Source organism: Odontesthes bonariensis, chromosome 5, assembly GCF_027942865.1.
Source record: "Odontesthes bonariensis isolate fOdoBon6 chromosome 5, fOdoBon6.hap1, whole genome shotgun sequence".
NCBI lineage: Eukaryota > Metazoa > Chordata > Actinopteri > Atheriniformes > Atherinopsidae > Odontesthes > Odontesthes bonariensis.
The window spans coordinates 26,872,072-26,899,055 of record NC_134510.1 but is presented as its reverse complement, the minus strand read 5'-3'; the positions used below and the strand labels follow the sequence as shown (position 1 = coordinate 26,899,055).

Here is a 26,984-nt window from a genome sequence, read left to right as displayed (position 1 = left end):
TAGTTCAAGACATTAATGAATATTAGTATATATAAGATATAGTTTTTGTTTATGTATTTATATATTAGGTTTAAGGTTGGCGAGAGATTTGAATTAGTTTTCTTTCCATTACTCGTATGATACAAGAGCTGTTCTATACACTAAACACATTCAGCCATCAAGGGGTTAAACTGGCATTCACATGCAGTATTTACAAATCTGTGGTGCTTATTTGTGGTTTTCGTGTGTGTGTGTGTGTGTGTGTGTGTGTGTGTGTGTATAAAGAGCACTGTCAGGATTGGCAAAAGTTTTTGTGGCTCCCTCACAGATCCAGGCTGGAAATGAGGCATATACAGTGTTTTACAAATTTTACACCAGAGTGTTGCTGTCTGACTAACTAACACTGTTAAACCCATTTAACACCGAGACACCTTGATATTCAAATTATTTTAAATTCCTGTTAATAGTAGTTTAATTCTAGTTAATACATCAGCAAAGTATCAAATCTGAATGCTTGATCTTCTGTGTTTTGTCTTATGGCTTTTGAGGAGGCTGACACAACATCTAATTATCATCTAATCATAAGAAATATCGATTTGTCAGGAAAGCTACAAAGAAAGGCAAGTCAAATGTAGACTGATATACTTAGAATTTTTCAACGTTTTCTTTGATCAGTTGATTGAATTTTCATGGCTGTCTTTTTTGTGCTTTTTTCAAAAATCCAAAGTGTTTTTGCTGATTTCAGTGCGTTAAATTTGGTTGAACAAAGAGGTAGAGACATGCATTTTTGTTTTTAACATACATATGTATCTGCACACCTCCTCTGTACCATGCAAGAGTTGAGATTTCATAGTTATGACTGCACATTTAAACACCACCTGACTCACTCAAATTAGCTCTGGAGAAAAATTGTGATGGCATCGACAAAGGCCTCATACAGATGGGGTATTACAGAGCCAGTGAAAATGGTAATTTTCAACACTGATGTGTTTGCTAAATATCACATAGAAAAAAAATCTTTGTCATTAATAACTAAACTTAACACTTTAGATGAGAAGGATGCAGAGAAAAAGAAAGAAGGGAAAAAATGAGCGGATCGATGATGGAATGGCAGAAAAAGACAAAAAAAGAATTTAAGCAAGAAATAGAAGCATATTCTAACAGTTTGAAGCTACAACGCACTTTGAGTAATTGAAAAAGCCCAACATACATCAGAGCAGGGACCTATTAAGTTTCTGAAATCTCTGTAGGCATGAGCTTCCTGTTAAACTGTAACAGTTCTGGGGTTTTTACAGAGCCACGAGGAAATCCAAATCAAAGGTTGTAAATTTGTTGACGTGAGGGACCTTTCTGCTATGTTTTAATCCTCTGAGATATCCACTGGAAGTCTGAAACTCAATCCATCCATAAGTATTGTCTATGAATAGTGGGGTTAGTACTGTTAGCAATTATTTAATACGTGGTTAAAGTTACACAAACCTCTTTATTGTGTATATTTTAGTAGCTAATGCAAAAAGAATCAGGATTTCAGCTGTGTACAAAACATCAACAGCAGTGTTGAATACGATTTGGAGGGTCTTCATTATTTTTTAAGCAGGCGTAGGGTGACACCAGCTTAAACCCTAATTCCTTCTGAAAGCTTCATCCACATGCTGATAGAAGAACAAACATCTGAATGGGAAACAATCGTTAGTTCAAGTCTAATTATGAATTGTACCAAGCTAATTTGATGAAATGTCGTAAACCTTTCTGGATATTTTACAAAACATCTTTATGTGGAGTTAACGTGGAGATTTTAGTTGTAAACTCTGCAAAAGATTTCATTTGCAGTTTGGCAGTTTTACTGTGAGATTAGCAAAAAATGCAAGTTGCATACAACTAAAATGTTTAACAATCAAAAGCCGTGTTTTTTAAGTGACGTGTCTGAATCAGAAAGTCTCAAAGGTTTTAGTGTTAGTTATAGACAAGTGAGATACCATTATCGTGATCGGTTCAGGCCTTAGTGAAATCAACGTCCTCTCCCCAGCTGCTGTGGTTTCCTCATCATTTGGTAGGGGGTGTTCGATTGTCTGCAGTGGTGGTAGAAGATCTGTGGGGCTTCCTTTATGCTTTTGCAGGGACATTTCTCAAGTTGTGGTTGAATCCTCGGCCACAGTGCCATCTTTGCTGGCCTCTGGTACAACCCCACTAGATTTCAGCTCTATTTCAGGGGTTTTAGGGGGCACTGCTTTTGGAGCTGAGCTTCCGATAATACCAGCATGATCTGCGCTTGGTTTGGAATCCGGCCCTGGCTCAGGTGTACCATTGGTAATAGGTTCTGGTGTCGCTGGTTTGGGCGGCTCAGGTGTGGGAGTTAGGGCACTCTTGCTCTCAGGTGTTGAAGTCGTGGCTGTGGGGATAGTTAGCTTCGGCTCTGGGCTTGGGCTGGGCACAGGCTTTGGATCAGCTGGACTCAGGCTAGCCTTCGGCTCTGGGGTACGAGCTGGGGTAGGAGCTGGGCTACGAGCTGGGGTAGGAGCTGGGCTACGCGCTGGGGTAGGAGCTGGGCTAGGAGCTGGGCTACGAGCTGGGGTAGGAGCTGGGCTAGGAGCTGGGCTACGAGATGGGCTAAGTTTAGTATCGCCTGGTTTTGGCAATTCCAACTTTGGTTCCTCAGGCTGGTCAGGGGTTTTCTTGGTCTCAGGGACTGGGCTGACTTTAGTTTCAGATGGTGGACTTAACTTAATTTCCATAGCTGGTGGAGCACTTGGCTTGGGCTCAGCAGCAGATGGAGGACTTTGTTTGGTTTCAGGAGCAATAGAGATGCTTACAGCCTCAGAGTCAGGGATTTGATCGGGGGCATCAGTGTCAGTGTCCAGAGGGAGAGCAGTGTTAAAGCCAACTCCTGAGTCACTGGTCTCTAGGTTACCAACCCCAACCTCTTTAGAGGAAACCTCCAGACCCTGAGTTCAGAGAGACAGCAAAGTAAGACGAGTTAATTTGCTGCACAACAGGGCAATTCAAAGTGGAATTAAGTCAAGATGTGACAGATACGCAGGGGAATAGAAAAGGAACATATAGCTTTTCAAAACAGTAACATAAATCTGAAGATAATAATAAGCTAAAATTGCATAAAACAGGAGACCGTACGTCACAGTGCGGCTATGGTGCAGTGCAAGGTTGAAAAGTATTTAACTCAATAAAAGGCAGTGGCAAACAAATGTTTTCAGCCTTGATTCAAAAGAACAGAGAGTTGGGGCAGACCTCAGGTTTTCTGGGAGTTTGTTGTGGAGAATAAAATCTGAAAGCTGCTTCTGCATGTTTTTGGGACAGTAAGCAGACCTGTCCCAGAAGACCTGAGAGGTCAGAACGGTTCATAAAACGGCAGCAGATAAGAAATATATTTGGGGCCCTAAATCATTCAAGGCTTTACAAAACTATATTACAAAATCCATTCTTTATCACAAAGGAAGCCACTGCAAAGATCTGAGACCTGGACTGATGTGATCCACTTTCTTGATCTTAGTGAGGACTCTAGCAGCTGCGTTCTGAATAAGCTGCCACTGTCTGACGCAGAAAAACGCAGAAAACAGCATACAAACTGAGTCATTACAGAAAACACTCAATGACTCATCTTTAAAGAAGAAATTTCACTGGTCCTTACTTTGATGTCAACCTCAGTGCTCTGAGATTTCTCTGTGTTGTCAGCTTGGGAATGCTTGGAATCCTCATTGAGTTTGGTGATGTTCTTGACCACCTTTGAAGGTGGACACAAACACACAAAAGTGATGAATTATATAAGAGCACCCCTCATCGTTCCATTTAGCTGTTTGGTTGTCCCTCCAACCTGTCTGAAGGCATCTCCCTCATCCTCTTTGCCAGCGTTTTCAGCCAACTTCTCCAGGGCAGCGGCCCTCTTTGCCCTCTTCTTCACTTTGAACAGACAGGACAGCAGGCAGACCAGCAGAAGGAAAGCCAGCAGGCCCAACAGAGCAATGATGGCCACATAGAGTTTTTCCAGCCTTTGGGCTGCATAAAGTAAGGAGGGTAAATATCAAAGTAACCTTTAACTGAAATTCCTTTACATAAATAGAGCAGAACAAAAATACTGTTCTTTTTGGCTTACATTGTACTTTCACGTGGATGGTGGACACAGTGAATTCATGTTGGTCCATGATTTTGAACAGGCCTGCGTCTGAACCCTTAACCGGATCAAGAAAAACCAACGAACCATCCAAAGAAAGACGATCGTCGAAACCCAGCTCCGTTTTGGCCTACAATGAAAACAGACATTTTCAATCTTCAAAAGAATAAATGATGGTTAGAATACCAAACATGTTAGATCAACTCAGACTAATGAGACAGGAACATATACTCGTAATGAATAATAATAAGTAAACAACGCTTTAGCTTTGAAGTAACACAAACAATACACAGTGGTAGAAAAATTGTCTTATTATCAATATACATTTCACAGTTACTTAAAATTAAGGGGTCTGTTGTAAAACACGCAATTACTATGTGCTTTTTATTCTTTGCTTGTGAATGTCTCCGTATTTTCTTAAATTAGCAAAGATCTGGACGGTGTGCAGACTTTGTAAGTTGTAAGTGCTTCTGTATTAATATTGTCAGTGGAGATTAAACTTTCACCAAATGCAGACATTTTTAAATCCAAGTTAAAAACATTTCTTTTCTCATGTGTCTATGCATGAAATCTGCACGATATCTTTGAATTTATCTGGACTGGGATGAAATTGGACAAAAATAATCCACATGGTCATTTTTCAAGGAAAGTGGACCAATGTTGCGTTTTCAGGACCTGTGATGCACACCTTCTTTTGCAATAGCAGCAACTACATTTTTCTAGTGACTCTTGATCAGATCTGCTCATCAGCTTAGAGGCATTTGGTTCATTAAACCAAACAGAACGGCTTAAATCATGTTAGTGGATTTCCTTCCATGAACTGCTTCCTTTAGGTCATTTACAACACTGTCAGAACTTAAAATCGGCCATTAAAAAAAACATTTCCTTTATTCTTCCTTTACCATTCATTGACAGAACTACCTTTTTACCCTTTTTAGGGGGAATTTCTTGCGACCCACTTTCTCTAGAGATTCAGTTATTTGTACACATTTGTCAGAATGACTGTGGACTGATTCAGTCCAAACTCTTTAGAGACGTTTTTGTCACCTTTTTTAGCCTGATGGGCACCAATAAATATTTTTCTGAGATTCTGAGATTTCTTCAATGATCATGCAATCAAATACTTTCACAAACAAGTAGTCAAAGTCAGACTTTGGACTGAGATTCCTTGTTCCCACTCACTTCTGATTGTCATCCCTCTGACTGAAAACACCAGACTCTAATTTCGACTTAAACTCAACTGTTAAACAGGATTTTCCTAAAATACAGATGACCAAGTGGGATATTTTTGTCTCATTTCTTTCATTGTGTTATCTTAATCTAATTTTAGAAAATGTAAAGAAAATTAGAGAAAACTTGATAATTTATTCAGTAATACATCAACTTTAAAGCTCCATGTAGAGAGTATATGATTCTTTGGAATCAGAGGTTGCAACTAACCAGCAATAGAAATGGCAGGGATAAATAGCAAAGAAGACTTCTGATAATAATGACATGGAGCCTAAAAGAATATCACTCACTATGGTTATAATTTAGCGATTTGAATGTTTTCAGCAATTTTGATTTAAACTTTTTTATATCTCTGCAATAAAATACAGACAAGAATCAATGCCTAGAGCGGTGTGATCTATAAGGAAAAAAGGAGGTTTCAGTTACACTGGTAAATTCTCCTTTATCCAGCAGCAGGCGAGTTGAGGTTGAGTCAGAGTCAGGGCTGTAGTAGAGCTGGACCAAAGAGCTGTTGAGCATCAGGTTGATCTTCAGTCTTTTACCGTACGGCAGGGACACAAAGTTTTTGTGCTCTTAGACACAAACAGACAAGAAAGACGAGCGGCCATTCAATGAAGAAATCACAGCTCCGTTCACTGGCAGAAAATGCATTAGCCTGCCATTAGCGTTTCAGACTTTAAAATCCATTTTGACAAATGAGGTGGCGCTGAAAAACTGGAGCAACATTAATGAAAACTCTGGCCATTTAACACAAGTCAAGCATGTTCCAGGAAATTAATCTGTCATCATTTGCGGTCTCACCTTTGACATTTAGACATTCTTTCCTTTGGATAACACCTTTGTCATCCCGCACGGTATAGCTGCCCTCATCTGCACCTGTAACAGCACTGAGGGTAACTGAATGCTCATTGACGTTGATACGGCCTTTAAAGGGCTCTGAGGAAGTCCCTGTGGCAGTCAGCACCACCACAGCTGGTCTGCAGGGAGGAAAGTCACAGGACAAACTTTTCTCAACCTTTCCTGATAGCTCTCTGTCTCAGCACATGCACATCAAGGTTTGAAACATGTCAGCACTGATTCTGGATTTCAAAATATCAATGTGATTTTACTAACTGTACCTCGATGTCTGATTGGCCTCCACCCCGCTGGGTCTGTATTCAAGAGTGATGGGAAGATTCACCCCCGACAGTGGCATGTGGAAGATGCCTCCATATATAATTATCTGCTCGATGGTGCAATCTGGAAGGTTTAAAATCATCGGGGTTAACGTTTTGTCTTTGAGTGAAAGGAACTAAAAGGTTAATCAGAGTGGACAGGAAAGTGCCTGACCATCAAATAAGAGAGAGTATGGGTAGATTATTTGCTTGAGTTAAAAACAAGAAATTACTGAAAAGGAGGAGGGAAAAGGCAGTTAGGGATGAAGGAGTGAAGAGGAGGGAGGGGGAAGAAGCAATAGAACCACAGATGTGGGATAAAGGGGACAGATGCAGAGAAACAAAGGAGCAATGATCCAAAAATATCAGGCTAATGGAAATGAGAGGGTAGATGTGCAAAGCAAACAGAAGGAAAGACAGAAGAGACAAGATAAAGACAGGAAAACAGCAGGGGAGGGAAGGATAGAGGAGTGGGTTAGTGGTTAAAGAGCTGCATAATTACTGCCTGGCAGCTCCAGCATGCAGTCTCACACAAAAACACCTCTTCATTACCTCACAACATATTACTCCCTCCATATGGCACTTCTTCCACATACTGCTGCACTACAGTTGCCTTTACCCTGCTGGGTTTGAGCCCACTTCTCGCTCTGTCTGTTTGAATCATTCCCATCTTCACTCATATTGATGTTTGTGTATTTGTGTATATAATCTCATCTGAATAGCCACTCAACATTGCTACGACTTGGAACACTTTCAAGTCAAACAGAGCGCGCACACTTAAGGTTGATCCAGCTGCTGTGTGTATGATTAAAGCGAGGGACATGACAGTACAGGAATTCTACATGTTTTTTTTTTATATAAAGCTGATTTAGAATACATGTTGATATATGTAGTTATTCAAATATGCAAGACTTACTTTGCTTGAATATGATGTAAGTAATTCTCCTGCTTTATTATTGTAGTTTGGGGTGCACATACTTTGCACGAGTTTTATAAGAAATACAAAGTGCAAAGATGACTTTAGATATCAATGCCATGGAAACAACAAGAATACCTTTAAGAGTGGCTGTTCTTTATCATTTTTTATCTACTATCTATTTCTAACATGAGCCACCACTTTCTGCCTTTTCTTGTTCACTGCAGCAGTGACATACTCCCAAACGGGGGTTTGACCAACCCACCCTTTAGTCAAAATAATGCCTGTTGCCAGTTCCAATCACCCCTACAAATGCCATGATGTCATCAGCAAAAAAAAATATTTTCTCTTTTGGTCTATCAGCCTTGTAAGTAAATCCTCCTGTTACATGAGGATTGGGGTTGTAAGGTAGGTGGTGTCAGTTTGAGATTTAAAAACCACAAGCCAGTAAGATACAAATGATTTTTTTTAGAGTCTACTTTAGCAAATATTTTTATGCTCAGCAGTTTTATCAATCAGATTTAAAGTATGATATCTGCAATAGTCTTTAGACTAAATTAAATAATGATAGCAGTCAGAGACAAAATACCTCCATCGTCGCAAAATGAAAAAGAAATTCTTGGGTGGAGATTCGGATCTTGATCATCCCAAAAAGTTGATCATTTTGAAGTTGCATAGGCCAATATAGAAGGGATTTCAGTTTGAGATCAGATCAAATTTTCAAGAAATTCCACCTATTAAAAAAGAAAACTCATAATTTAAAATAAATCCATATCTGAAAGTCTCTTAATCAATAACTTTATTTAAAAGGGAATAAATAATAAATGAATAATAACAAAATAATAAACTGGCGCCATTTGTGCCAATCAAGTAATAAATGTGGTCATTTTTCAAACAATGATTATAACTAAAAATAAAGTAATTCGGGTTTTGACACAAAACAACGACAGAAGCATAAATCTAGAAAATTGTAGAATTCTTCAGAATTTGATCAATCTGGAAAATAAGCAGCAAATTGATCCGTACCTAAAAGAAACATTAGTCGCAAACCAATTTAAAAGTCAGGATTATCATGTTTGAAGAAGCTTTTGATTGCTTTGTTTTTAAGTTGCACAGTTTTAATAGAACTCAACTCTCTTATAAATAATTATTTTTCATATAAGTATAGTTGAGAGTTACAAAATGGTTGGAAAAAAACCACTGTGTAAAGTTTATTGTTAGCTTTTTGAAATGTTAGTTTAACACCAAAGCTCCAAAAAGAATTGGTGCAGATTAAATCTTGTGAATTCCATCAGATCTTAATTTATAGTTAAATTCTGCCTGTACATGTGACACGTTAATTGAGGCTACGCTTCATTACTACTCCAAGTGTAATGTCATCCAGTACCTCTGACTATAAGCATTATGCGCCGGACATCATCTGGATTCTCTGGATTCTTCACGGTGTACTCGCCCTCATCCCCCTCGCCCACAGCCTCTATAATGAGGTGGTTGAGGTGTAGGTTGGGTTTGGCCCGACTGCTGACCACTTTGCCGCCCTTCATCAGAACCACAGGCTTTCGAGGGTCAGACATGTTCTTAAATGTGACCTCCACCTCACGTGAGGGCAGCAGGATGTGGAAATCCTCCCCGTGGAATAGAGTCTTGGATTCCTCATAAACTGGATCAGATGATGGACCGGGAAATAAAGAGTAAGAGAATAAGGAAAGCTCACAACTCATTCAGTAAAAGACGGGTCAGAATTAGATGTATGGTACAGAAAAGGTTTTACCTTTTACAGGGGCAGCAATGGCTGTAAGAACAATGAAAATAATAGTTAAAAGTGGGGAAAATATTTAAACTTTCTTTAGATCTGATAGTTTCTTGTTCAGATTTTAATCATACAATACCTCATGTGATATCAAACATACTGTCATATTGAAAGCTCAATATGTCTCCCCAGAGCAAATAATACAGTGCATCATGCAGTGATCTGTTGTACCTGTTCACAGTGAAAGTACTCGACACTCATGTGCACCGATGCAAAAATACACATTTTTATATAATGCCACAATTTCATGCAACAGAATGACAAATTCAAATGAACATACCTGCGGTGATGAGAAAGCTGAGTGCAATCACTCTTACTGTCATCATCATGGCTGATTCTTTTCTATCTAAAAAGAAAAAGGGAGTTATTCAGAGGGATCAACATGAAGTTAGTCAACTCCCTTAATATCTGGACACGCTATCTTTCTATATTTGTTTGTTTTTAGGTGGAAAATCATTTGAGCGATGATGAAAAAACCCAACATCTGGAACAGAGTGACTGCTGAAACTAATTTAAGTTTTGACTCACTAAAAAAAAACAAAGGTTCAGGCTTTAAACATTCCCTCAGATCACCTCAATATTCATTCTGCTGTTAGGGTCAACACTGGAAAGAGCACCAAATCTACCTGAAATGTTTGTTTTTTTTATCATGTCAAGCATCTCCAGCTGACAAATGGTAAGACACATAAAACTAATCAAAATAAATTAAAACATTAAACAGGGTGCACCTCCATTTCACTGTGTTGCTGTTGATAATCAGAGATAATCAGGGATACAAATATAATCTATACTATACTACACTCAATGTAGAATCCTACAGGGGACATCTTCTAAAAGAAAGAAAAAATGATAATGAGCTATAGTGGGTCTTCTCAGCAGGAAAACACACACACATATATATGTGTGCTTAAGTGAACTTCAAACAGGAACCACACAGCTAACGGAAGAGAAGATAGCAGACATAATTTCCTCACGACTCTGTGAAAGTGTCTGGGAAGAATCCCAATTAATTACAGCATAGAGGGGAATACTGATGATTTGAACGTCTCTCTTCTAGGCAAGGACATGAGAGAAAAAAAACGCATCAATAGGCCGGCGCAAAAGAAACTGTTGTGTGGTTTTCATTTTAAAAGAGATCAGGAGGGGAGTGGGAGAAAACACCTGCAGTGATCAAAGTCAGAGAGTGCAGCATCGTAAGAGCAAGCAGCGGGATAATCTGTACACTAGGAGAGTGCAAGGGAAGGTATGGACATCAGCCTCATTATAATTGTATGAAAATATTTAATTATTCACACAAAACAGCCTCTTTCGAACTTGCATACCTTTGAGGGAAAGGATTTCTTTCTTTATTCCTTGGTTCCTTCTCATTGTGTATAAGGAATATTAATTTAATAAGGCTATCTTAATTATCTGTAGGGAATTTCACAGCTTCTGAAAATTCAATATATCCGACATTGCTGGGAAGTTATTGTCGGTCAACAGAAAAATAAATTATTGCGATCCTATCCATTTAAAGAAATGCATTTTGACTTCACAACGTACCAGTGTGCAGTTAAAAATCTGGATCATAAGCAGGTTTATTTGTCAAAGACAGTGCTGTTAAAAGGCCTCATTAACAGGCATTGGTGTGTTAGAGAGGTCCTTCCTTTAAGGGGCATGTGAATGTTTATGAGGCCCCTCTGGCTTTGGGTCTCACTCAGACTGTTTAATGATTATTTGTCAAAATTTAAGAGCAATTTATGAATTTCAAGATAATTCAACTTACAGGAATCAATGTGATGACTCACCAAAAGGAAATATATAATAACAAGAGCTACAAGAAACCTTGATAGCTTCTCTGTTTTGGAGGAATGTAACTGAATCAATGAGGAAGGATTATGATGATGCAGCAGAGTCATCTGAGGCAAAACATTAAGAGAGTTTGTACAAAAGAGATTTTGCTGCAGTTTTCATTTACAAAGCCCAGGAGTGGACTGGGAGGGAACACCTGCAGTGCTTGCAGTCACTCTTTGCGGCAGCTAATAAACATGCACTAAAGATTAAAGTGTCTCTTTACAACAAAAGAGACATCTTAAAGCATCAGGTTCCCACTGGAAATGATGAAGCATTAAGCCCTCTTCTTCACACTGCGAATAATCCTGTGTGTGCATTTTTTAATGTCTGCCATCTGTCTGTCTTTGTATGCATGTGACATGAACATATTACTAAACAACAACAAGGAGGCCCTGTTGTTTCTTGGTATTTAATGAGAAAAATCAGCATTTCCCAGTGTCATAATCTGACAACCAGTATTGCTGTTTCACACAAGCCTCTGCACTGTGTGTTCCACCCTGGGCAGAGAGCCTAAAAGCCCACTGATCACATTGTATCAGAAACAAAATATGGAGCAAAGCTGTGTCACACAGACCATTGTCTCTTGGCAAACAGTCACAAAGTGTCCCTTACAAGTCATTATAGCAGCCCCTGTTTTACCCTTTTCTAGCTGGTTTGAACCCTCCTTTGAAGCTGCTACATGATGCACTTATTGTTTCACCTGAATAAAAAAAAAAAACTACTGTGTACCCTTGTAGAGGTCAACATTTAATTAATACAGCAATCTGAAGCATGCGATTGATTGGCTGGGAAGAAAAAGAGAAGAGAACCGTGTCCATCTGTTTGTCACACCGGCTGGTCTTACAGGCAATCCGATGTGCCAAAACAAAGATCTGTGAGGCAAAAATAAGTAAATAGATAATAAATAAGTATCTGGAATCTTCTTTGTTTCTGTTGTGAGGCTAAAAAAGCAAAAGTGTGCCTCACTGAGCACAAACATGCAAACATGAAGAAAAAAAAATGCAAAAAAGCTACATTAAGAGCTTTCATATTTGTACCATCTGCCATCTTTCCAGACACCTTTTACGCTGCAGCCCGTCCTTATTCTATCTGACTGGGTTTACATTTGGTCTCCATTCTGTTTTCTTTCACTGTCTCACTTCTACTACCATCTTCACATCTAGAAGTGTCAGTGTCTACCCCCGTTACCCTTTTCGAGTCTCCCTGTCCTCTTTTTCGACTAGACTTTCCGTGTATTTTTGTTTAATTTTTTTTTTATCACCACCAACTTTCTTTACACCACATTTTCACCCCTTTTGATATGACTCCATTCAGTCCGGTTGCCATGTACTCTGTCACGTGGCTTCTGTATCATTTCCCACTTTTCTCTCTGTCTCTCTCTTTATCACGTCTCTTTCATCCACTCCACCTCCTTATCTTATATAATCCAAGTCAATGCATCCCACTCTGAAATCAAAGCATTGGCCTGTGCTCCCCCAAACTCCAAACTCCCTGCTCACAGGAGGGACAGACGGGTCTTTGTGCCCTGGCCTTTAAAGAGGCGGAAATGCCTTCAAATGACTGCAGATGTGAGGAATCTACAAAGAAACTCTGTCCCTTCATCGTTTCTCCTTCATTTGCACGCTACTCTTTTAATCTGTAGTGCGAGGGGACATTGGGGTCAAGTCATCCTGAGGATGAGGAGGATGATGCTAAAAGTGAGCTCAGACACACTTAGACCCAGAGGCACATATTGTTCTCATTTATAAATCACGATGCAAAAAAAAGACATGCATTGTTGCATCAAGAGAAGAGACACGCGTGTGGAAATGCTAAATGTTTGATTCAAATGCGGCACATCTCACACAAATATGAGGTGCGTTCAAAATTCTGAAACATGGCTTCCCTGATGTGTCTCAGGTCAGCGCACCAGAAAGACATTTCATCATTTCTGTAGCTGACAACCTATTTTCATACTAAACTGGCCGCAGTGAACTAAAGAATAAGACGTGTCTCCACCATATTGCTGCACCTGTCAGATCAATTAAAATCAATGGGCGTGAGGGAGGAGTGGGGAGGGGTTGGTGGAGCTGTGTGCAGCATTAATAAACACATAGCAGAACTGAAAAAAAAAAAAAAACAACATGAATATAGGGACCAATGTATGAAAGGGTGAAATAGTGATAGAGGATAAATAGGATTGTATCAACTGATCATGTAAGGACTGCCATAGCATGCAGCTGTGCCCACACAGTAGGACACTGCAGACGGAGGAAACAGCCTGAGTGCATCCTCTCTGATAAGGCATAAAATTGGCATTAGACGTGCAATTCCCCAACGAAGAGTGTCACCTCATTAGAGCATAAAACAGGGCTTTCATAATCTATCGATAACAGTTCATTGTTTTTCATATTAGCCGATATAATCACCACTTTAGATCAGTCAACCTGATATCAAAATGGAACATCATTTGCGTGCAGAGCATTCAATTTTCATGACATCTTCGAGGATTTAAAACCCATCAGAGACTAAAAAGCGAACCCCTAATAACGCTGCATCCGTTTAAAACGGGATGAGCATCGTTTCACACCTTTCCCAGTTGGTGATCAGCCTCTCAGCTCAAAGTGTGGAGCAGTCACATCCGAGCCGGGATAGCCGACGAGCGCATCCACCAAAAAACTGCAGAATTTAACCCGTCACGCTCCAGACACATTTAGGACACACATTCCCGCACATGTATGTTCAGCAAAGGAAAATCACCCACCTTCAACCGGCCGGCTGCAGATGCGCTGAGGTGGGAAGATGCCGGGATGCTTTTCAGCAGTGGAAATCAGCAGGAATGTTGCCTGTTTTCTCCCTCGTCGTCTCCCTCCCTTACAACCTCGCCCCCCTCAAGAGCAGCACTTCACGACTCGGGCTCAACATTTGGAAGATGATCAGAACATGTCGGGCTCTGCTCGCTCTCGGAGCCACTCGACTCGTGTCGGGAAACACCGGCCACCCTTCGCCCCCCCAAAGACACTGATGGTCATCACACAGCATCCAGAAACAAACCAGAACCTGATGTTAGGTTACAGGGTGGCTGGTGTGACGATCTCACAGCTGGTATGGGTCAAAACGTCTTTAAACTGTTTAAACTCTTTAAACACTGTATCAATACAATCATTATTATTAAATCTAGTTATCATAGAGTTCATTGAAGCAGAGGTGACCATTTTTAGGTTTTTAATCATTCGTTTAAACCACAGAATGACATGCATTGCTGCCATTACTCTCACTCCCACACAATAGTCAATCCTTAAGTTGTATATTCTATTCATCAATTTGTAAAAGATTGCCATAAAAAGGTAAACCACTTTCCCTTTTGGGGGGACTAAAATGAAAATCAGGATTTCTTTTTAATGTCACTTAATACTCAAGAAGTTCATAAGCTACAAATTATCGTTAAAAATTGGGACACGTCCCACTTTGACAAACCACTGTCCCAAATAATATCAATCAACAGAAAATATGGCAATAAAGTGCTAAAATACTGATAGAAAATATTTAATGTTTTCATGATTAGATACAAACTTGGCAAAAGTCATTTGCCAGTTATCAGCTCTAAAAGTCATGAGCCAAAGGTTCCAACTTTAAAAAAAAAAAAAAAAAAAGCAGCACAGAAAGTTTACAATGGATCAGGCCAGAAACTGGACATCACTCAATACGGCAGGTCATCCTGTGCTTGAACATGAAGTGAACATCATATGAACAGGTGCAGTGGACAAACAGGATAGGATCTTTATGTAGAAGCAGCAGTCAGATGCCTCCAGCGCCCAACTCTCCCTTAAGGTAATAAGATGGAATAAAGGCTTAATAGAGTGGTGCTGCTTAATGGAGAGCAGCAACAGACGCAGTGGTGGGTTCATGATCATATCAGTATAAAAAGGTACTATGCTCATTTTCTCTGGACTGGACACAAGCTTAATCCATCTACTGACGACTGCTGCAGATGGATTTCAAAACAGACCCCGTCAGCTCCACTACTCAACCCCCCAAACATGATTTAAACAGCTGCGACTACATGTTTGTTACCTGACAAACTGGCTGATTGAGTTAAAGCACTGAGCACACGTAAAGAGCAGCATGTCAGCGGCCTTAATTCCTGCTCTGCTTGATGTTTCAGACAGGCGGGTCAATGCAAGGGCGAGCAGCTTTAGCATCTTCAACAACAGCACGTTTTTCACACGTACAAGGCAAAAGGTTGGTAAGCTCTCATCAGCCTCTCACAAAACTACAACTGGAACAAATATTTTCAAACATTACACAGCCAACAGAAATTACACCTATTACTTCAGCGTAAACAAATCTACATTTAAAATGTTATGGCATTTAAGGGAAAAACCAGCTTTTGCTGCGTATGGTAAATACATTCTTAAGTCTTTTACAGACAGCTGACTCACTACTGCTCCTCTCCGTCTGTAATTTCAATCTACAAATGATGGACAAGTCTATTGTTGCAGATTTCATACACACACGGTGACTTGTTTTATATGTGGTTAGTCTTCCTCCGGCCTCTTCCTCGGCCCCCTGTAGCTGCGGGGGGAGAGAGCACATATGTGTGAAAATCAAGTTTCTGCTGCAGGATCCCTGTGAGAACGAACTCAGCTGTGACGACGGGGAGGGACGCAGACACGGCGGGGCCACACAGCCGCCAGTCCTCCTCGCAGGAAATCACTACGGTCTGAGGCTGACAGGGGGTCAGGTGACACAAAAGAAAAGATTTAGGCAGGAGTGATAGCAATGGGATGACAGAGCGCTGAAGTTTTTAATGTGAGACAAGAGAGGAGCTCTGAGCTCAAATGGCACCTTATGAGACGAAGGCATCTTTGGTAGGAAGGTCGCTCCACTGGAGGAAATGATGTCTCTCATGTGAACGGGCTCTGGCTTTACAGACTTTGTGACATGGATCTCATAACCCTGAGAGAAAGACAGATGTAATGAGATACACTCCACAACGTTGTAAAAAAAAATGATTAGTCTCTATTATTATTCAGGCTCTGTAAGAGAGAACGAGGGAATCGATGAAAAAGCTCCCGGGACTGGACTTTGGTCAGGTGCATACCCTAATTTTAGCTGGGCGTCAGTATAATATGTTAAAGGAAGCGATCGTTTTACAGCTTTGACGAGAAAGTACAGTCATGGAAACATAATACATACAACATAATGACTACGTAAACAGTAGATGTCAAACTACTTCCCACGAGCTAAAGAGTATTTGCAAACTATCAACACCCCAGCTGAGTTAAAGAGTCTTCGCTGAAGGCAGCTGTAAGATCTGGTAGAGACTAAAAACGATCCAAACATTCCCATCCCGACTCTCTTTTTTTTCCTCTCAGCCACCTCTGAGCTGTCACAAAAAGAACATTCCACTCTACACACACAGTTATGCTGACACACCATCGACCTCTCACTCAGACAGAAACATGAAAGTAGAAATAAATAAACAGGATGAGTGAGTACCTGTAGGAGACGCTGAGTGCTTGCAGTCCTCAGAGATTCCTGCAGGCGGAAACTGAACTTCTGCTCCTGCTCTGGGTCCGCAACAACAAATGCGTTGGGAGAAAGGAAGCTCCCAGCTTTACCACTCTGAGACACGGACAGTAGAGTGGAGTACATGTGTACGTGAGCAAACCATGCGCGTGTACATTTTGTGTTAATTTATCTGACAATGAGTCAGGGTCAAGTTGTCTTGCTCCAAGCTCCATCCTATGATAAATATCTCATAGCTTGATATCTTCCCAGCAGAGCACTTCGCTCTCAGACTGCAGGCTTCCTTGTGGTTACTAGAGTTTCTCAAAGTAAAATGGTTCAGTAAAAACAGTTATGCTTTCCCTCCCTACCTTTAACATCAGGTTTAAAACTTTCCTCCCACCGCTGCCTCATGCAATCGAAGGGAAGTCTCGATCCGATCTTTTGGCTTCCTCAGCTTGGCAACTTTTTTTTTTTTTTTTTTTCTTAAATTAGCATTGTATGAATCCGTAACAACAAATTAATGTGACAATGTGATAATGTATGAGTTGGATATAACTGGCTTAAATTGGATCTTAAATCTGTATCTTGAAGTGCCTTGAGATGACATCTGTTGTGATTTGGTGCTTTATAAATAAAACTGAATTGAACTGAAATTTTTTTCTAGCTGTTGCTATGGAAACTAACCTTTTCCAGCCAGTCTGTTGTGACAACTGGGATTCCTTTGGCCACAGCGCACAGGAATTTGACTGTCCTTCGCACCTTATCGGTCACAAGACAGTTCATGTCTGCCACGCCTTTAGCCATGCTGCCTCCTAAACGAGCCAGCACTCGTTCCCCTTCTTCGTCCACCACCCCTGTGAACAGCACCTGAGAAAATGACAGCCTCGGGTCACAACATTTGAAAAACAGAGATGATTGAAAGTGAGCATAACGAAAGCTGCGTGCTTGTCATTTATTCTACTACAGTAAAGGAGTGTTGATTCCTCAGTGGCCTGGACAAGAAGATCGAAAGCATGAGAAAAGAAAGCACTTCAATCAAACTGAAAACAACAGGAATAAGAAAAAAAAAAGAACAAGAAAACTAAACATTTCAATTTAAAAAGAAAGAAAAAAGGTCGGGAAATGCTTATTTGTTTCCAGAAATGTTGTTGTCTAGTTTTGCTGGTGTGCTTTACACCTCAGCACCTCCAAAGACTTTTGTTAATTATATATTGATTTCAAGTGAGAAAGTGCGTTGTTTAGTGTAGCATAAAGAGTAGAAACAAGGGGAAGCAGTGCAACTATCAGGAAAAGACCCATCAGCACCTCTAAAACTCACTTATCTGTGAAGAGTCCATGGTGGGAGTGTTTTTCCAACTTTTGTTTATCCCTGCTAACCACATCTAACCTTATCGAGCTTCTATCCCCACACTGAACAGATAGTTATAAGAGTAGCATCTATCTTCTCGTCTAATAAAGTTAATTTCTACTTTGCATTAAGATCAGATATCTTCAAAATACCTACACCTAGCCCACAGTTTTACACAGACAGACCTTGTAGGCCTGGCCTCCAACTCGTAGTCGACCACTCGCTGCTGGGGAAGCCAAAGAGGAGCGAGGAGATTTTGCCACGGGAGAGAAGTCTGCGGGTGTGTGTCGCTTCCGGGAAACAACGCTGGCTGGCGTCTGTGGCTGCTAAACGGGAGAGGAAAAAGAAGAGAGAATCAGCCAAACAGTGCAGGCATAAAGACAGACGAGGACAAAGCATGAAACACGCCAAGAATGTCTTATAATTAAAAAACATTACAGCACGGCATAAAGGTAATAAAAGATAAGAGAGGAAGGTTGCTGGGTGACCGTTAAACCACTTAATTCATTAGTATATTAAGGGTGATGTGGGGCAGGTTAGAGTACTCTTATTGAGAAAGTGGAGGAAACGGGCAGTCCATGATGTAGATTACAGTGCATTATAGTGATTAGAAAGGCTGACTAAGAGGATGTAAAGTACTACAGCATTGGGCCAAGGTAAAAGCCTTCCTTTACAAGAGCAGGAACTCCTGGACACCAATCAGAAGCTACTCACGTTCATTCTGTTTGATTCATCTGTCAGCCACGATACATTTTAATTTAGGATGAATCAACACCTTCCAAAATATAAATACACTATAAATCCTTCAATGTAGGATTCATAGGTGAGGTCATTAGTCACCTCTGACGCCTCCACATTTGCATCCTGGTTCACAGAAGTTGCAGATGTTCCGCTTTCTTCCAGCCCCTCTTTTGTATTTCTCCGGACCAAAGATGTTCGACCTGTGGCTTTCTTCTTAGGAGTCTCCACCTCCATTTTCTCACCATCTTCCACTTCCTCTTCAGGAAAAGATTCTTTTGCATTATTCTTTGCCAGAGTGCTGGATGCTCTACTTGTTCTCCTTACTTGGACAGTAGAAGGAATCTCTTCCTTTCCTTCCTCTGCTGTTTGTTTTATTTGTGCCCTCTCTTTTACTTTGGATCTATCCACTCCAGTATTTGCCTCCAACTGATACTTCCTTCCTTTTCTTTGTTTGCCAACAGCATCACCATCACTGACTGCCGGAGCCACTGGCTCCCCCACAGTTTCAGTCTTTACTGCTTTTTGGCCTCTGCCCCGGACATTCCTCTGAGGAAGATTTGATTTCTGATCAGCAAGTCCCTCTTCTTGATTTAACTGTCCCTCATCATTTGAAGCTGCAGGTTCAGATCCACCTGCATTGGCTCGCTGCCGCCCCCTACTGGTGCCAGCTTGCTGAGAGTCTGGCCTCTCTTTCTCGTCCTCATGGAGAGCCTCACTGGAGGACCCCTTTGTCCTCCTGCTCCTCATGCCCCTCGCTGTAGAACTGTGATTGCTCTCACTAATAACAGGAGCAAGGGTACCCAGGACAGGCTCTGTTTTCCTCCCTCTTCCTCGCTGCCTACCTCCTCGTCCTCTGTTTTGAGTGTTCACACTGCAGCTGGAAATCTCAGAGCTGACAGAGTTGTCTGAATTTGGCCTGGAGAGGAGTTCCTGAGCGCGGTTATCATTACTGTTGTGCTCTGTTGGCTCAGCAGCCACCGTCGTCCTTCGGCGGCTGCTTCTCACAGTGGTTGTCTTGGGTGTCTGACTGCTCCTCCTTGCTCCTCTCCCTCGGCCTCCCCCCTTGCTATCCTGGGTGTTGACACCTGAGATAGACCTCTCTGAGCTGACCGAGTTGGAGGAGTTTGAGCGAGATCTTGTTCTCCTTGCTGGGAAATCATTGTAAACGGAGGTTGCGTCTTGTTCCGGCTCTGCTGTGCGTTGGGCAGCGATCGTTCTTTTGGCTGCTCCTCGACCTCTTGCAGGAGCTTTGGACTTCTCTTTTTCCTCCTTGTTCTCTTGTGACTCCTTCAAGTGTTTTTCTTTCTCCAGTTTCTCTCTTTCTTCTATTTCCTGCCTAGTTTGGTGTTCTTTCCTCTCCCTTGCGAGTCTCTCTTCTTGTTCCCTCTTTGCTGTTTCCAAACTCTCTCTTTGCTCCTGTTCCTTTCTTTCCCTTTCTAATCTTTCTTTGTCCTCTCTTTCCAACCTTTCCTTCACTTCCCTTTCTTCCCTCTCTATTCTCTCCAGCTCAATTTTCACTCTCTCAGCATCTTCAGCCTGCAGTCTTTCTTGTTCTGCAGTCTCCCTTCTCTCCTTCTCAGCTTCTCTCTCTTGCAGTTTCTCTTCTTTTTGTTCCTTTATCGGGCTCTTATTTAAGGCACTCTTCCTTTCATCATCTTCATCGTCATCTACCTGTTGTCTTGTATTTCTTCTCCCTCTTGTCTGCTTAACTGGCTTCATCTGCTCCTCAGTGGTATCATCATCAGACCTAGCCTTTTCTCTCCTTCCTCTTGGATTAGTCAGCGTTTTACTTTCCATTCTTGACCGTCTCTTTGGAGGTATAGAACACTGTGGCTCCTCTTCCCCTTCTCTTAATCTTGCCCTCGTCTCTCTTGACTTTGTAAGACTGACTCCACTAGTTTCAGGAGTTTTTGCTTTCAAGGGAGTTTCAGCAGTGCAGACTTCAGAGTTTGAGAGTGGTTGAGTCTCCCCTTCTTCAAGATGAACCCGCTTTGCTTTTCTTTTTTGTGGACGTGACCGCGACTCTTCCCCATCACTTTCCTCATCTCTCCCTTTTGATGGACTTTCAGAGACTTCAGTAGTAGTGAGGGGCTGTGTCTGTCTTTTTAGTTGGCCTGACATTGAGTCTACATCTTTATCTTCACATGTAACCACCGGCTGCACTTCAACAGCGGAGAGTTCAGAATCTGTGTGCTTGTGCGTTTCATCTTCTTCAATATGAAGTCGTTTAGCTTTTCTTTTTTGTGGACCTGGAATTGAGTCCTCCTTATCATTTTTCTTATCTTCACCTGTCAGTACTGAATGAGTTTGAACACCATCCTTGTTTGTTTGCTCCCCCTCACATTCGCTCAAAGGCTGAGTTTCAGCAGCAGACACTTCAGAGTTAGCGAGTGACTGTGTCTCATCTTCAAATTGTAGTGGCTTTGCTTTTCTTTTTCGTGGGCCTGGCATTGAGTCCGTGTCTTCATCCTCACTTACAGCCAATGGTTGAGTTTCAGCAGGAGTGAGTTCAGAATTTGTGAGCCGTTGCGTCTCTTCTTCTTCAAGATGGAGCTGCTTCGCTTTTCTTTTTCGTGGGAATAGCATTGAATCTTCCTCATCACTTTCATCATCTTCACAGAAAACCATTGGCTGAGTTTCAGGAAGTGGACAAGTTAGGGGCTGTGTCTGTTCCTCTTCAAGCTGCAGTGGCTTTGCCATTCTTTTTCGTGGACCTGGAAATGAGTCTTCATCATCGCTGTCCTCACTCTCACTTGCGCGTAAAGGCTGAGTTTCAGCTATAGCCTGATCTTCAGCGAGGTGCCTCTCCTGAGGTTGTGCTGCCTTCCCATGTTCCGCTTTTCTTTCAGCCCGTGTTATGGTCTTAACTTGTTGGACAGAAGAAACAGGATTATTTGTTTCCGGTTCGGGTTCAGCTACGGCAAGTGTTGATGAGGTGGGAGAGCCTGAGGGCTGAGTCTCAATCACAGCTGCATTTTGTCTCTCATGTTCATCTGAATCATCCTCTGGATCATTGTAGGGCTCTGAAATATAAGACTGTGTTGCTTCTAAAGCCAAATCTACACAAGCTTCTTTTTCAGACATTTCCGAATCTCCGGCAAGCTCCTCATCGTCTCCATAGGACAGAGTGGCTGCCAGGTTGGAGTCATTCTCCACAGAGGTTCTGTCTGCAGTTGATACGGCTACATATGCCTGAGTCTCTTCCAGGTTTACTCCCATTTCCACACTGACAAAAGCCTGGGTGCTCTCCGTGGCCAGAGCACCGCCTTGACATTGCAGGTGGCTGCTGTCAGACAATCCCAGATGGAAAGAGCGTCCTCTGCTGGTCTGCTCATCTAAATTGTCCCCAGAGGACGCAACTGCAGAGGCTTTGGTTGGGTCCATGCCCGTCTGGCAATCTCTTGTCTGTGGAATGAAGGATTGCGTCTCAGCCACAAGAAAGTCATCATCCACCTGGCTGTCTGAGCAGGAAGACAATCCCACAGGCTCTGCAACCAAGGGGACAAAAAGACAAAAGTAAGAATTTTCAATTTGATGGCAGGAACATTAAAAATAAATAAATAAATAAATAAAAATAAAAAGAGTCGGAGCAAGAGGCACATTTACCACTGTGTTACATCACTTCTTTTAAAATCACTATAAAAGACTATTCTCATTTTTTGGTGGTATAGGATTTTAGCTGCTCTATATATTAGGGCTTTTCTTTGCTACTATTTGGCAAATGATTTTAAAGGTTTGGCTGACAGTTTTACAACAGAGTCATGAAGAACTTTTCCAGCATTGTGCCACAGCTGTAACTTTCTTATTTCTTTTTTGAACGTGTTGCTGACATTAAATCCAATATCAGCTTATATTTAATGATATATATATATATATATATATATATATATACACACACACACACATTTTCCATCCATCCATCATCTGCCGCTGCTCCGGGGTTCGGGTCGCGGGGGCAGCAGCTTGAGCAGAGAAACCCAGGCGTCCCTGTCCCCGGCCACTTCCTCCAGCTCTTCTGGGGGGACCCCGAGGCGTTCCCAGGCCAGCCGAGAGACATAGTCTCTCCAATGTGTCCTGGGTCTTCCCCGGGGTCTTTGCATATCTTTCTTTTTTGTAGATGTTGTTTTTTTTGTTCGTGGAAATGGGCTTGCAGAAACAACCAGTATAAGAAGTACTTTACTCACGTCTAAATCCACCTGAAGAGGGGCTTATGAAAGCCTGAGTCTCCATCTCTTCCGCTTCTTTTTCTGAAACCATCCAAAAGTGAAAAGCAAGACAATTTAAACATGGTGTCCTTTCAGTTTAAAATGTTTAACAACATGCTTTAAGGAGATATGAAACTCTCTAGCATCTCTTGATGCTTAAAGACTTTGTAACTTATTTTTATGTATTGTTGTAATTTTACTTCAGTCAAGTTTATCTTTTAATTATGATTTATTCATTTTTTTAACGCAACAGTATCTAAAGCAAATACACTATGCAAAAGCGCCCCTTATACTAAGACCAGCCTGTCCTTTGTCACATCTGTAACTCTAAACATGGCGAGTATCTAATTGTGTAGTTGAATGATGTTTTCATGTCAATACTTTCTTTGTATATGCCGCTGTTTGTGCGTTTACACTCATGCTGAACTAGAATTCACTTGATAATAAAATAGCAAATAACCAGAAAAATAACCATTTAAAATGAATGTGTTGGTAATTGTTCAGCTGTAAAAGGATCTAATGATCCACCAGTCGTTCTTTAACAACATTACTCTGAGTGTTTGCTTTTCTGTGTCATACACAGTTATTATGTTTGTGGCGTGGACTGTTGCTTGTATGCAAGATGCAACCTAAACTCATGACATGAAAGTTCTCATGTGAAGACAGACTGATTTCTTACCTGACATCTGTGCAGGGGTAGAACAGTTCTGCAGGTGGGGAACCAGCAACCCCAACATATTTGGAATGTGGTCCTCTGCCTCCGTATCCTCCACATCGGTGTCACTGTCCACTCTGAGGTCAGCTGGATTGGCCCTGTCTCCAGCAGGGGGCACAATAGGTTCATCCACATCCGTGTTTGCATCAGAATCTGACCTAAGAGCTTCTGACATTGTACCAGGACATCCTGGCAAGTTTGAGACAGCAACGGGTATACCCAGAGGAGAATCATGCTCCTCGTCTGTGTCACTGTCAGACATAATATCCAAATCAGCGCCTGCATCTGCAGTGGCGCATGATTTTGTGACAGCAGCAGGTGCCGAGGGTTCACCGATGGCAGGGGCAGGGACAGCTTCATCGTCTGTGTCACTGTCTAGATGCAGGCTGCGAGGAGCAACCGGGTCACACTCCGGCACAATAAGCTTTGTATCCGATTTGATGGGCGTTTCATCTTTTGTAGAGTTTTTGTTTGCCGTTTCACTATTCCCCTCTACTTCCTCGTCGACATCAGTGTCACTGTCTAAGTGGAAGTCTCTCCGCTGCACTGAAGAAGCAGCGTCAGCTGTGTGTGCATCCTGGAATGATGTGGCTCTGGCTGTGGGGGCAGCATCTGTCAAAGAGGCGTCGTCATCCACGTCAGTGTCACTGTCCATGGTGATGCCTTCAGGGTGAATAACTGAAGCAACATGGGGCGGTTTGGTCGTGTCATTTGAGGATGGAATAATCTTAGGAGCTTTGTCTGAAACGTCATCATCCTCGTCAACATCTGTGTCACTGTCCATGTGAAAATGGACTGTATTTGGGGGTTGATCAGTTTGTTGGTTTGCAGTCGAGCACAGAGGCCCAGCAGATTCCGCCTCTTCGTCCTCTCCGTCCACATCAGTGTCACTGTCCATGTTAAATGCAGGGATTGCATCTTTGGACACTTCTGATGTAGACAAAGGCGATTCACCTGTAAGACCGATGTTGCTTTCAGGCTTCACATGTTGTCGACTTTCTTTAGAATTTGTTTCTCCTCGTGCTTCTCTTTCTTCTTCCTTTAAACAGTTTCCCAGTATTGCAGGTGAACTTTTTTTCTCTTGCTGCTGTTGGCCCACATCTAAATCCCTTTCCTCTGTGCTGAAACTGACATGTCTGTATGACCCGTTTCTGCTGGAGGAGGACGGAGTAATGGGACTTTCGTCTTCACTGTAGAAAACAAGGTGACAGCCATAACATTCAAGAAGTGAAAGCTGGAAACAACTGACAAATACACACACACACGCAATTAAAAAACATATATACCTTTCAGGGATGATTTTGTCTGCAGGACTTAAGAAGACAGAGCTGGGACAAGAGCTGGGACAAGAGCTGGGACTGGATTTATGGGAGTCGGAGTCAGACACTGGATACATAAGAAAAATAATAAGCTTGTGAACAACAGACACAAAACAGATGCTTTTGTTTTATGTAATTTAACACGATGTCGACATACCTAGGGCTTTCCTCTTTTTGTCTCCTCTTCCACCTCTTTCGCTGTCTGAATCAGAGTCAGATTGTGGGACCAAGGTCCCCTGTGGCTGGGTTGGAGTTTGCTTAAAGAACAGACAACTCCCGCTGACAGGAGTCCTCTTTAACGACACCCTTGCCTTTGCACCGCCACTGACATACTTCTTGCTGCCAGTGCTTGTGCCACCCCATCCCTCTCCTAAAGCATCTGGCAACCTGACCTTTACTCCTGAATTTCTGCTCCCGGGGGTCCTCATGTCATCTTGAGAAAAGACAGAGTCTGCAGCGCAGCTCACATACTGGCACGGGATGTCTGCCACCACCAAGCTGTCACCTTCACTGAGGGCATAGCGTACATTTGGAGTCAGTTTTAAGCGGCCTTTACGGGTCCCGTTCATGCTTCCTAGATCCCAAACCAAGGCCTCCATGCCCACATCACTGTGACAACCTCTTCTCTTGTAGACAGAAATGCAGATGGTCGCATGCTGCTTGGACACAGAGGGTGCAGGAAAGGGCAGGCGGCAGGTGCTGGGGTCACGGCCCAGCACATTATCTCCCAAGAAGAGGGGCAACTCTGGGTGACAGAGAGTACTCCTCATAAGAAATACTTTTATTTAGGTCAAACAGACTATGCATAATAACTATATTATATGAGTAACAACAGCAATGGTGAGCCACTTACCTGTCTCTGGGATGTGTGGGTTTTTTAGGATGCACAGTTTAGCCATCGGTCGACTGCCCTTATTTTTATTCTCCTCTTCATTTTGTTCCTCATCTGACTCTAAGATTGAGTCACTGATCACCTGAGTAGCATCCATTCCTACTAAATGGTAGGACAAAATGACTCTTCAACGTAAACACTAATAAACGTCAGTTTAAACTGCAATAATAACTTCTAAATCAAACCACCGTTAGCTTGATTAACATAGCCCACCATGCCTAACTGAGACTGGGCAACTCCATGCAGCTAACGTTAGCCTCGGTGGCTAATTATTTATCTATAGATTACAGTTAACTCAATGTTCATCGTGAGCACCTAGTTTGCTGTTTTCAGTTGTTTTCTCGCTAGCATCCAGTTCATGGCATCCATAAAAACAACCTTAAGCAAAAAGAAAGCAACTTTTATTAAACGTGTTATGAACATCCTTGTCAAAATCACAGCAATCACACTTCCGGTCAACTTAAAAGATGCTAAATGTAACTTAACTGAAATGCAAACGTCGTTATTTAGCATCAAAACAACCTTATTAGCCATCTTATTTTTCATCTTATTGTCAATAAGGCATGGGATCTCTGTTTACACATTATTTACTACGATTTTTAATAAAATAAAGTCTCATGGCAGTTACTTTGAAATCTATAAAGGAAGCAAGCGCGTGTCAACGGGTGACTTGACTGTTCAAATGTCCTCATCGGTTTAATTGTAACTTTAAAAAAAAAAAAACTCGTTATTCAACCAAACACCCTGAAATAATCTTCTAAAGAAAAGATCGTACCCTGATACGCACCTTAACTGGCCTTGCTCTACTCAGTGGACATAAACAAAAATGCAAATACACATCCTGGGAATAGTTAACCACGCCCACAGAACGTCTCATAACTTCTAGCGATTGGCTAAAAAACTTATCATGCAAACTAACATCTGTTACCATTGGATATTCAAACGCTCTCTTTCTAAAAAAGCCTCTGATTGGCCTAAAGCTCTTCTTAAGTTTTTTGTTCATACATTTATTCTCGCGCCGTGAACGCATTCAGGAAAAAAACTTGCTAAACTATATCAACACCTGTCTTATTTAATAAAAGAGTAACACAAGGCCTTCTCACGATAGGAATATAACCCCAGTTGTCAGTGCAGTTAGTTTGTGAACGCTTTATTTTTTTTTATTGTTGACCTAAGGCTTCAGTTATAAAAAGAGTCTCTCCAGCACAGTTTTTTATGGGAATATG

The 26,984-nt window shown here is 41.7% G+C and overlaps 2 protein-coding genes across 8 annotated transcripts; both read right to left on the bottom strand.

The window, feature by feature from the left end:
- Positions 1-1,847: 1,847 nt before the first annotated feature.
- On the bottom strand, positions 1,848-14,050 carry LOC142380210 (uncharacterized). 3 transcript variants are annotated; one of them, XM_075465866.1, is made up of 11 exons: positions 13,789-14,050; positions 9,493-9,558; positions 9,174-9,194; positions 8,790-9,062; positions 6,451-6,571; positions 6,134-6,309; positions 5,759-5,904; positions 4,085-4,232; positions 3,806-3,987; positions 3,623-3,715; positions 1,848-2,921 (listed from the first exon to the last, which is right to left on the bottom strand). In XM_075465866.1, the coding sequence occupies exons 2-11, from the start codon at positions 9,539-9,541 to the stop codon at positions 2,106-2,108; spliced, it is 2,025 nt and encodes a 674-aa protein (XP_075321981.1). In that variant the 5' UTR covers positions 9,542-9,558; positions 13,789-14,050; the 3' UTR covers positions 1,848-2,105. The 3 variants fall into 3 exon arrangements, with proteins under 3 accessions (XP_075321981.1, XP_075321982.1, XP_075321984.1); XM_075465867.1 differs by lacking the exon at positions 13,789-14,050 and adding an exon at positions 13,615-13,683; XM_075465869.1 differs by lacking the exon at positions 13,789-14,050 and adding an exon at positions 13,615-13,638 and having other exon boundaries at positions 9,493-9,554.
- Positions 14,051-14,251: 201 nt separating this feature from the next.
- On the bottom strand, positions 14,252-26,609 carry mdc1 (mediator of DNA damage checkpoint 1). Of its 5 annotated transcripts, XM_075465862.1 has the most exons (13): positions 26,546-26,591; positions 26,074-26,136; positions 25,720-25,857; positions 25,024-25,611; positions 24,834-24,933; positions 23,512-24,737; positions 22,812-22,874; positions 18,727-22,115; positions 18,072-18,212; positions 17,223-17,405; positions 16,527-16,652; positions 15,873-15,983; positions 14,253-15,753 (listed from the first exon to the last, which is right to left on the bottom strand). In XM_075465862.1, exons 3-13 carry the CDS (start codon positions 25,853-25,855, stop codon positions 15,553-15,555), a joined length of 6,264 nt encoding a protein of 2,087 aa, XP_075321977.1. In that variant the 5' UTR covers positions 25,856-25,857; positions 26,074-26,136; positions 26,546-26,591; the 3' UTR covers positions 14,253-15,552. The 5 variants fall into 5 exon arrangements, with proteins under 5 accessions (XP_075321979.1, XP_075321977.1, XP_075321975.1 ...); XM_075465860.1 differs by lacking the exon at positions 26,074-26,136 and having other exon boundaries at positions 26,546-26,609; XM_075465859.1 differs by having other exon boundaries at positions 25,720-26,136.
- Positions 26,610-26,984: the final 375 nt, after the last annotated feature.

What these genes read in the sequence shown, in the direction of transcription:
- LOC142380210 (XM_075465866.1), bottom strand. Translation starts at nt 9,541, where the DNA reads ATGATGATGACAGTAAGAGTGATTGCACTCAGCTTTCTCATCACCGCA. An exon ending in ATAAAGGAGAATTTACCAGT is followed by an intron (nt 4,233 to 5,758) that starts GTAACTGAAACC and finishes TTTTCATTGTAG; the next exon opens with GCCAAAACGGAGCTGGGTTT. An exon ending in AGGGAGATGCCTTCAGACAG is followed by an intron (nt 3,716 to 3,805) that starts GTTGGAGGGACA and finishes CCACCTTCAAAG; the next exon opens with GTGGTCAAGAACATCACCAA.
- mdc1 (XM_075465860.1), bottom strand. Translation starts at nt 25,855, where the DNA reads ATGGATGCTACTCAGGTGATCAGTGACTCAATCTTAGAGTCAGATGAG. An exon ending in CAAATGTGGAGGCGTCAGAG is followed by an intron (nt 18,213 to 18,726) that starts GTGACTAATGAC and finishes TCTCCCGTTTAG; the next exon opens with CAGCCACAGACGCCAGCCAG. An exon ending in CAACAGACTGGCTGGAAAAG is followed by an intron (nt 16,653 to 17,222) that starts GTTAGTTTCCAT and finishes TCCGTGTCTCAG; the next exon opens with AGTGGTAAAGCTGGGAGCTT.